Source organism: Myxine glutinosa, chromosome 9 (assembly GCF_964187855.1).
Source record: "Myxine glutinosa chromosome 9, kmMyxGlut1.1, whole genome shotgun sequence".
In the NCBI taxonomy this organism is placed as follows: Eukaryota; Metazoa; Chordata; class Myxini; order Myxiniformes; family Myxinidae; genus Myxine; species Myxine glutinosa.
The window spans coordinates 91,711,874-91,723,274 of record NC_136269.1 but is presented as its reverse complement, the minus strand read 5'-3'; the positions used below and the strand labels follow the sequence as shown (position 1 = coordinate 91,723,274).

The 11,401-nt window shown below is 44.1% G+C and overlaps 1 protein-coding gene across 4 annotated transcripts in view; it reads right to left on the bottom strand.

Moving 5' to 3' along the window:
• Positions 1-8,125: 8,125 nt before the first annotated feature.
• RRBP1 (ribosome binding protein 1) overlaps positions 8,126-11,401 on the bottom strand; it is a 128,851-nt gene continuing 125,575 nt past the window's right edge. For all 4 annotated transcript variants that reach the window (XM_068128833.2, XM_068128835.2, XM_068128834.2 and 1 more), the window contains one exon: positions 8,126-8,574. In XM_068128833.2, coding sequence (XP_067984934.2) covers positions 8,536-8,574 — 39 coding nt within the window. In that variant the 3' untranslated portion in view covers positions 8,126-8,535. The remainder of the gene's footprint in view (positions 8,575-11,401) is intronic.

Genomic DNA, 11,401 nt, shown 5'->3' with positions numbered 1-11,401 from the left:
CTGTGCTGTCTTTCCCTCGTGGTCCCCCTGTGCTGTCTTTCCCTCGTGGTCCCCCTGTGCTGTCTTTCCCTCGTGGTCCCCCTGTGCTGTCTTTCCCTCGTGGTCCCCCTGTGCTGTCTTTCCCTCGTGGTCCCCCTGTGCTGTCTTTCCCTCGTGGTCCCCCTGTACTGTCTTTCCCTCGGATTGAATAATGAATATGAGATGTGATTATTAAAATGAGTGGTTTAGACATCTATCTATAATTCCAGTAATCTCTGTCTGTACGTTTGTCTGTGACCGCTGTTTCTCGACAACCACGGGTCCGATATACTTTTAACTTGCCAGGTATATTGCTGGGGACCCGAGGATGTGCCTTTTCAAGGTTTCATATTAATCGGACAATTACTTACCGAGCTATGTCCAAAAAACGATTCAACCAATCAGAGAGCAGCGAACGATCGCGTGTGCCGAACGTGGCGGGCACACTCTGCCTCGGATGGCACATTTGAGAGCGTATTCATTTATTTCACGTTTGCAATCTATGTTGGCGTTAAACTATGTTTTACAACTAATAAAAACGAATTTGCGATTCATTCGCTTTCCTGCGCGTTTGTGCACGCGATGGCGATTTCTTTACCAAACTCCGGAAGCCGTTCGCTTTGGACCAAACCATTGCATGTAAATAGAGGGGGGGGATTGTCACCACTCGCAAGCCGTTCGCTTTGGACCAAACCATTTCATGTAAATAGAGGGGGGGGATATAATTTTAGATATAGATATAGTACGGGCATGCCCTAGTATAATAAATTATTATAGAATTATAAAGGTTGAATAATGAATATTAGATATGATGGTTAAAATGAGTGGTTTCAATGTAGAATAAATTATTATAGAATGAGAAAAGTTGTCATTAATATTTTGATAAGGTACTTGCTACATGTAAAGGAATAGATGCAGATATAATTTTTGACCCTGAATAAATGGTTGACAGACTGAAGACTTTTTGTCAACGGAAGAATTGTGTTTTCAGGTTGTCTGTCTGTCCGTCCATCCGTGATAGGTTTTTGTTTCCGGGATAACTTGAGAACAGCTGAAGGGATCTTTGTCAAAGTTGGTACAGATATCTGTTATGATGTAGATATTAACCGATTCGATTTTGGGGTCCCAAGGTCAAAGGTCAGAGGTAATGTCAGGTAAAAATGTGATAACTTGAGAACGGCTGAATGGATTTAAATCAAACTTGGTACAAGTATTATAATGATGTAATTATGTGGGCGGAGGCATATCGGTCGACGTTGATGTCGAAGAATCTTCTAGTTTCAAGATATTTTGTTTTATGAACCAACATAGATATATATATATATATATATATATATATATATATATATATATATACACACACACACACACACACACACACACACACACACTACATAGCCAAAACTATGTGGACACCCAAACATTCACCCAAATGTGCTCATCGAACATCTCATTCCAAAGTCATGGGCATTAACATGGGGTTGGTCATCCCTTTGCTGCTATAACAGCCTCCACTCTTCTGGGAAGGCTTTCCACTAGATGTTGGAACATTGCTGCGAGGATTTGCTTCCATTCAGCCACAAGAGCATTAGTGAGGTCGGGTGATTAGGCCTGCGTCGCAGTCGGCGTTCCAATTCATCTCGAAGGTGTTCGATGGGTTTGGAGTCAGGGATCTGTGCAGGCCAGTCAAGTTCTTCCACACCAATCTTGACAAACCATTTCTGTATGGACTTCGCTTTGTGCATGGGGCATTGTCATGCTGAAATAGGAAAGGGCCTTCCCCAAACTGTTGCCACAAAGTTGGAAGCACACAATTGTCTCGAATGTCATATGCTGTACCATTAAGATTTCCCCTCACTGGAACTAAGGGGCCGAGCCAGAACCATGAAAAACAGCGCCAGACCATTACTCCTCCTCCACCAAACCTTACAGTTAGCACTTTGCATTTGTGCATGTAGCATTTTCCTGGCATCTGCCAAACCCAGATTCGTCTCTCGGACTGCCAGGGGGTGAAGCGTGATTCATCACTCCAGAAAACGCGTTTCCACTGCTCCAGAGTCCAATGGTGGCGAGTTATACACCACTCCAGCTGACGCTTGGCATTGTGCATGGTGATCTTAGGCTTGTGTGCGGCTGCTCGGCCATGGAAACCCATTTCATGAAGCTCCCGAAGAACAGTTGTGCTGACGTTGCTTCCAGAGGCAGTTTGGAACTCGGTAGTGAGTGTTGCAACCGAGGACAGACGATTTTTACGCGCTTCAGCACTCGGCGGTCCCGTTCTTTGAGCTTGTGTGGCCTACCACTTCGCGGCTGAGCTGTTGTTGCTCCTAGACGTTTCCACTTTACAAGAACAGCACTCACAGTTGACCGGGGCAGCTCTAGCAGGGCAGAAATTTGACGTACTGACTTGTTAGAAAGGTGGAACCCTATGACGGTCCCACGTTCAAAGTCACTGAGCTCTTCAGTAGGGCCCATTCTTCTGCCAATGTTTGTCTATGGAGATTGCATCACTGTGTACTTGATTTTATTTTCCTGTCAGCAATGGGTGTGGCTGAAACAACCGAACCATTAATTAGAAGGGGTGTCTGCATACTTATGGCCATGTAGTGGATATACATGTACATACATACGTGTGTGTGTGTGTGTGTGTGTGTGTGTGTGTGTGTGTGTGTGTGTGTGTGTGTGTATGTATGTATATATATATATATATTATATATATATATATATACATATATATATATATATTGTTGTGGATATGAGAATGGGTTGTTTTTTTTGTTGTTGTAGTGTAAATTGTTGTAAAGATCACCCTTTGTAAATGTCATGACCCTTGTAAATACCTCCGTAGTGTAAAGGTCAAAGGGCGTCTCGGTAGTTATTCCATGAAACACCACATTGCAGGACCCGATAATACCCCTGTTCAGTAGTTTATTTCCTTATTATGTGTTTTAGGGTAAGGCCTTGTCGTCCATTAACATGACACTCCATTGCACCGAGTAAAAGAGGTAGATTCCCTTCATTCCCATTCCCAAAACCTCCATTTCCCCTTTCGTCATTGCCAGGCCTCAATTGCCATTGCCAATTACATCCCCTCCAATTGCCGCCATTGACCACGAGGCAGGGTCGGAGGAGAAGGGCGTGTCTCCACCTCGTCATAGAGGGGAGGAGTGAGCCAGCCCCGAACAACCAACCGAGCACGAGGGGTTTGGTTTGAGAGGGCGGAGGAAGAGCGTTTGGGGGAGGTTCGCAAAGGTTGAGGGGCGGGGCCTATATAACCCGCCGCGGGGCGTTCCCCAGGAGGAGACAAGAGAGATGAGACAAGCAGATGAGTCCAAGAGAGGAGCTGAAAGGCTGAGCTGAGCTGCGTGGTGAGGTGGAAAGGAAAGAGCTGGGTCGTCAGAGCAGGGCTGAGTTGTGAGGTTCCAAAAGCAGAAGATCATCCAGGGAAGCACAAAGCCTGATATTCGTCACCTTGTGCGCCAGCGGCAGCGTCTACAGCAGCAGCAGCAACAACGCTCGCCAGCCGCTTAGGGGCCAGGACGGCAGTTCGGAGCAGGGCCGCGAAGGAACGGCGGCTGCAGAACGTGCGAATCGTGTTGCCGGACCCAGTGGACTTTCCTCTCCTTCCAGCCAATTCCTATCATCATTCCCCGCGTGAGTCTGTGTCTTCGTTTGTTCTGTCCTGGGTATTAAGTAAGCCTGTTAGATAAGCTAATAATTTGCACTGTGTCACATGCGTCTCATGTCCCTGTACATAATCGTGACTGCTCCTTTTTGCTTGTGTGTGTAAATAATAAATCCCGTTACTCTTCTGTACGTCTTCCTCTTCCTCTTTGCATTCGGTCGCTTTAGAGTTTTCCAGATTGAGTATCTGTGGCGCGATACGGCCAACGTTTGGGTGAATTGGGTAAATCGGGTTTAGTCGGGGAACAACTGTTCGGCCGCGGTTATACCTCCGCTCGGTAAAATAACATCTTAATCCGCGGACCGTAACAATATATATTAAACATCAAGAAAGCTTACTCAAAAGCCATCGGAAAGTTAAAGTTGCATTTTAAAATTTCTAATAAATAAAATGTATTGCATTAAGGTCTCGTAAAAATAAAACTGATAGTAAAATATCTCATACATAAAAGTAAAAAGAATTGAGTTATACTAAGGGGGGCATGTGCAGTATGTGGTAACAAAAGTTATAAATGCTCTTCAAAGGTGATATATAAGAGCTTTATCAGGAAGTACATTTTCAAGAAATGGAATTCTTGGAGAATTGCACCACCCTGGATATACTTTCTGCAATCCCCGAACAAGAGCTCTTTCACGAGCCTCGATTCAGTATACAAAAAAAAAAGCTTTAATAAAAGATTAGACGAGGATGGAAAAGTTAAGCCTTGGAACAGACCTAACAATAGGATTGATGAATTTGTATGAAACATGATATCGACTATGGAAATAGCATAACGCTGGATGAGAAACACCAAGCCGTTAGGGAAATATTACATAATTGGTCCTCGATAGAAAATCCAACCTTAAGAGAAAAGGTGAATAGGTTTATTGTAAAAAAAAAAAAAAAAAAAAAGATAAACGTTTTCATCAAGACTGGGAATTAGAAATCCAAAAATCTTTTAAATCTGATGTCATTGATGCAAATGTTAAGACTGAAAAGCATGCAAAAAACAATTAGGCGATGGATTACATGAAGCCGTAATTACAATGTTTAAAAGAAGGAAGGTTTATTCCAAAGCGGTTGATTACATATGGTCAAGTAACTTAATTGAACTTAAAAACTGATAGGGGACACAAATATGCTTGACGGTGAAGATATGCGTGGGTCGTTCCTTTGAAAAATAAAATTGGTGTCAGTCTTGTGGGAGCTTTCAAACATATATTTAATAAAGCAAAAGGAAGCCAAATAAATTATGGACCAATGAAGGAACAGAGTTTTATAACAGAACATTTATGAATCTCCTTTAAAATAACAGTATTTTTGCCTCTTTTCAAAGAAAATGTAAAAATTATATTTTTGCATCAGAACATTTATGAAACATTTATGAAGTATTCAAAACATTTATGAATAAAAAAACCCTATTTTTCATCTCTGGACCTTTTTCCTGTTCATTCATTCCCTCGATTGCCTGTTGTATCCAAATGTGGCCCTACTAGGTATATTTCTTTTTACCCGTTGTTAACTTGCTCTTCCATGAGCCTCAAGTTTTTAATACAAAGTAAAAAAAACCCCAACAAACTATAGCTATTTATTTTCATTGAAAGTAGGATCGGCCAGTCTGTCTTTAGTTTACCGAGTCAGTGACTACACTGTTCTTTTGGATTAGTGTCATTTTGAGACATTCTATGCGAATGTGAAGTAACCTGCAGGATTTACTCCAAATTTTTAAATAAATGAGGCGACCATCCTCTTTCGCACCCCTCCTCCTCCCAAACAGGCTGCCATACTCTTTCGTACCCCTTCTCCTCCCAAAAAGGCTGCCAACCTCTTTTGCACCCCTCCTCCCTCCAAAAAGGTTCCCAACCTCTTTCACACCCCTCTATCCCACAAAAAGGCTGCCAGCCCTTCCTCCCCCTTCTTTCGCACCCTTCCTCCCCCCAAAAAGGTTGCCAACCTCTTTCACGCCGTTCCATCCCACAAAAAGGTTGCCAGCCTCTTTTGCACCCCTCCTCCCCCCAAAAAGGCTGCCATACTCTTACGTATCCCTTCTCCTCCAAAAAAGGCTGCCAACCTCTTTCGTACCCCTCTATCCCACAAAAAGGCTGCCACCCTCTTTTGCACTCCCCCATCCCACAAAAAGGCTGCCAGGCTCTTTTGCACCCTCCTCTCTCCAAAAAGGTTGCCAACCTCTTTCACGTCCCTCCATCCCACAAAAAGGCTGCCAGTCCTTCCTCCCCCTTCTTTCGCACCCTTCCTCCCCCAAAAAAGGTTGCCAACCTCTTTCACGCCGTTCCATCCCACAAAAAGGCTGCCATCCTCTTTTGCACCCCTCTCCCCCCAAAAAGGTTGCCAACCTCTTTCACGCCCCTCCATCCCACAAAAAAAGCTGCCAACCTCTTTCGCACCCCTCCATCCCACAAAAAAAGCTGCCAGCCTCTTTCGCACCCCTCCATCCCACAAAAAAGCTGCCAGCCTCTTTCGCACCCCTGTTCTGTTCGCACCCCTGAATACTGTTCTCCCCTATGGGCCGATGCTCCTGCCTCACACCTAGCTCGGCTTCACGCTGTCGAAACCAAAGCTTTCAGAATTATTGGAATCTCCCGCGATGAAGCTATCTCTGAGGGCCTTTCACTCACTCACCGCAGGCAGGTAGGTGGTCTTTCTGTCTTCTACCGACTCCTCTCCGGCCTTGCACCCCCAGCTCTCTCTGTGCTCTGTCCCCCAAATATTCCTACAGGTCGCAGAAGATCTGCCAGCAACCCTCTGATGGTTAAACTGCCGAAATCTCGGCTCTCTGCTCACCTTCACTCTTTCATTCCTCTTTTCTCCCGCCTCTGGAACAAACTCCCTCACTCCCTTCAATCCCACTCGTCCCTCCAGGTCTTTAAAACAGCTGTTCACCACCATCTCTTATCTTCCCCCATCCAAAACCTTGATCTTTTCTACCCCTGCTAATTCACCCCAGATCCACCTTGTTTGAAATTCCAACTTCTTTCCTGGAAGTCCTGGCAGTGTCCATATGTTTTATACCTCTCCCACCCCCCCACCCCCTTCCCATGCCCCTCCCCCCAATGCCCTCTCCCTCTCACAGATCTCTCGATGTCTCCATGTCTCTCGGTCCCTGCTCTCAAAATAATGTTGTGTTTGTGTCCTTCCTCCTCTCTCCCCATCTTGTCTACCGCTCCCGATGTTATATGTTTTATGTGTCGGTTTGTCTTTCTGTGTGATTAATGTTCGCTCTTTCACGAGCCTCGATCTTGTATACAAAAAAAAAAAAAAACCAAAAAAAAAAAAATCCTGCATCCCACAAAAAAAGCTGCCAGCCTCTTTCGCACCCCTCCATCCCACAAAAAAAGCTGCCAGCCTCTTTCGCACCCCTCCATCCCACAAAAAGGCTGCTAGCCTCTTTCGCACCTCTCCATCCCACAAAAAGGCTGCTAGCCTCTTTCGCACCCCTCCATCCCACAAAAAAAGCTGCCAGCCTCTTTCGCACCCCTCCATCCCACAAAAAGGCTGCTAGCCTCTTTTGCACTCTCCCATCTCACAAAAAGGCTGCCAACCTCTTTTGCACCCCTCCTCCCTCCAAAAGGGTTGCTAACCTCTTTCACGCCCTTCTATCCCACAAAAAGGCTGCCAGCCCTTCCTCCCCCTTCTTTCACACCCTTCCTCACCCCAAAAAGGTTGCCAACCTCTTTTACGCCGTTCCGTCCCACAAAAAGGCTGCCAGCCTCTTTTGCACCCCACCTCCCTCCAAAAAGGTTGCCAACCTCTTTCACGCCCCTCCATCCCACAAAAAGGCTGCCATCCCTTCCTCCCCCTTCTTTCGCACCCCTCCTCCCCCCAAAAAGGTTGCCAACCTCTTTCATGCCCCTTCATCCCACAAAAAAGCTGCCAGCCTCTTTTCACCCTCCTTCCATACTCCTCCCACAAATCTATTCTACGTGATGACCTCACACCTTGAACCCCGTGTTAGAATTACGTATCATGCCGGAACTTTATAGCAAGTAAAATAGGGTACTACAGTATTTATTAAAGTGCTACAAGGTACATGGCTATGTAAAGTATGACATAGTATCATGAGAGGAAGAAAGTATGATAGTATTTAAAATACTGTACTATATGTCATGACAAGCAGTCAATACCTTTTAGTATTATCTGTAGTTCTCCTAACTACCAATGTAGCATTGTGAATATACTGTGGCAGATTATTACATAATACTCAAGCAGCTATAGAGTATTGTACTACTAGATACTAGTTATAATTATACTAATCTATAGTGACCTGTACATGTTTCCCACGACTGCCACTGAACACGTGACCATCCCCATCTCCCATTTGGGTTGTTCTGAGCTCACGTGCCAGTTTCAGTTCAAACATTATGAACACACAGCCACACACACAAACACACTTGTTTTTAAATTTAGGCATGCATGACAGCCTAATTGATTTCGAAAAGAATTGCCATTTATTCGAAGTCATTAAAGCAAACGAGTTGAACAGAAAAGATACAGCAGAGCAGAAGAAGGCACTGGTAGGAATGTCATGTAACGTATATACTGTGATCGATTAAATTGCACTTCTCATGGCATAAAGAATCAAGACATTTTCTCACTTGAAAAGAGCAGAAAAGGTAAAGCTAACAGGGAGTAATAAAATACTTGTACATTGCAAAGACAATATAAAGTTGGTCCTGAAGGCTGATAGGGTTTATTTGTTTTATTTCACAAAGCATAAATTGGCACCCATCGTTTGCCCATGGGCGACGGAGTAGCCAGCGAGTGCGGGTCCGATGGTGGACATCGCGGCGCCACGTGTGGTATTTGGCAGTGTGCTGGAGTCCATTTCATCTGTATCATACCGAGTTACTATCTGCGACCGCTTCGACTTGCACCTGCGCAGGGCAATGGGAAATAGACGAATGCTTTTCAAAATGGCGACCTGGAAATTATGCTCAAATAACAACGAGATGTAAACCATACACATTCCCATAATTAAGTTTTATTCCTCGAGAAGGTAGGCAAGTGGTACTTGTACTTGCTGTATCTGCAAAATACTCATTTGCATTCCAAAACGATCACTAAATCTACTCTATAATTTCTAGCGCAGACTGATGACAGCAGACTCTCCTAAGGATAAATTGAGATAAACGAAAGTGCACTTCAACATCATTGTCATTACAATACTTAGATTTTTCAATGAGAGGAATGCAAAAAAATGTATATATAAAAATTTAAAGGAGATTGTTACAACCTAGTTGCTGAACACGACAACCAAACTAAGCTGTGAAGGACTGCTCAGCCAGAGCAGATTCCCACCTGTATCCATTTGACCGCTTCAAAGGTGACATTGAGCTGTTAATGCTTTTATCCAAGAAGCTCTGCTTTAAATACAGCACTTTAATATTCCAGGGTTCAATTTAGATTCACATTGCAAGGTGAAACTAGAAGGGCACTTGGTAGAGCACATACCTCCACCAGGCTGAACAGCTTATGGTTTATATACCACTGATAGGACGTATCTCAATTCGGACCTGAATCAAAATCTAATCGGCTTGTTCTTGTCACCTAACCAACTTGTCCACCAAGTTTAGTCATAACTCGTCCAAAACTTTATGGAAGCTGGAAGGTGTGAAAACATTTTGCTACCTCGGAGACATGCTGAATGGAGAAGGTGGATCAGACTCGGCAACGGTTGCTCGAGTGAGATGTGCATGGAAGAAGTTTCGGGAATTGAGTGGCGTGCTGACGAGGAGGGGAGTGTCGTTGAAGCTGAAGGGAAAGGTGTATGCTGCATGTGTGAGAAGTGTTATGATTTATGGGAGCGAGACATGGGTAATGAATGTAGAGCAGCAACGAAGGCTGGAAAGGGTGGAAATGCGAATGGTTCGATGGATGTGCGGAGTATCGTTGAGAGAGAGGAAGACAAATGATGAATTGCGAAAGATGATGGGAATAGAGCCTGTGATGGATGCTGTGAAGAGGAACAGGTTGAGATGGTTTGGTCATGTGTTGAGGAAGGATGAAAGTGACTGGTTGAGAAGAGTGATGGAAATGAATGTAGAAGGAAGTGGAGGACGGGGAAGACCGAGAAAGACTTGGCTAAAGATGGTGGAAGAAGAAATGCGGGCAAAGGGGTTAACAAGGAGAGAATGCAGTAAATAGGGCAAAATGCAGAAGATTGTCATGGGGACCGCAAGGCTAACCCCCGCCCTAGCAGGGAAAATGGCCTTAAAATGCATGTTGTTGTGTTATATACTACTGATGGGACGGCTCTGAATTCGGACCTCAACCAAAATCTAATCGGCTTGTTCTTGTCACCTAACCAACTTGTCCACCAAGTTTAGTCATAACTCGTCCATAATGTTTTGAGATATCCTGCTATGTATCGCTTTTCGCCCGATCTCTCGATGGTGAAGAATCACTTAAGAATTAAATAATTCTCACATCCCAATCCACATTCAGATCTTCACCAAAATTTAATCATTTCGTCCTTGTCACACACCCAACCGCCCCCCAAAATTTAATCATTTCGTCCTTGTCACACACCCAACCTCTCCCCAAAATTTAATCATTTCGTCCTCGTCACACACCCAACCTCTCCCCAAAATTTAATCATTTCGTCCTTGTCACACACCCAACCTCTCCCCAAAATTTAATCATTTCGTCCTTGTCACACACCCAACCTCTCCCCAAAATTTAATCATTTCGTCCTTGTCACACACCCAACCGCCCCCCAAAATTTAATCATTTCGTCCTTGTCACACACCCAACCTCTCCCCAAAATTTAATCATTTCGTCCTCGTCACACACCCAACCTCTCCCCAAAATGTAATCATTTCGTCCTTGTCACACACCCAACCGCCCCAAAATTTTGTCTGAATCCATCCACAACCTTTTGAGATATCTTGTTCACAGACAAACAAACAGACAGACAGACAGGGGTGAAAACAACCTCCATCCATCTTCGGTGGCGGAGGTAAAAAGGCACCAGAGAGCTAAATCTTGAAAGGGTTTTGAAATATCGCGTACACGAGCCAAGTTACCAAGATGGTTGCAATGGCAACATAATTCAGCCAATCACAGTCGTGATCTAGGCAAGTTGAGATAATGTCATGAGGAATAGATATCTGCAATATGACAGCTACATATTCAACATTGTTTGAAATATCGCGAACACAAAAGTACATGGACGGATGATCGGTCTGCCGGACGGAGCTCATTTTAATGTCCCCCATGTCTCCGACCTTGTTGGAGGGGTGGGGGACAAAGAGAGTGCACTGTGCTTACACTATCTCAATCTATCATAAAGAAAGCTATTACAGATCTTTGAAGCTTTTTTTTCAGGACTGAATTCTAAGATTAATTTGGGAAAATCAATTTGGGAACATGAACAGCTTGGAGATCCATGACAGCAAACTTCCTGCAATGGAGATGACACCTGACCTGATTTCAGTCTTCATACCGTCTAATATTATACATAGAACAAGTCAGGAGACGACGATGGTTCACGAGCGAGCGGTATTCAATGACAAAGGACGGACTATAACCGAAACAGGCCCGGACAGGCCAGGCCCGGAAATGACAAAACGAAGGTTACTGACCTTGAAATGAGATAGAAAATAATGTATAATCAGTTATGAGGTTAGTTAGCTACACAATACCGAAAATTCGGTGAAAAATGAAATGAAAATAAATAAATAAATAAAATGAAAAAAAAAA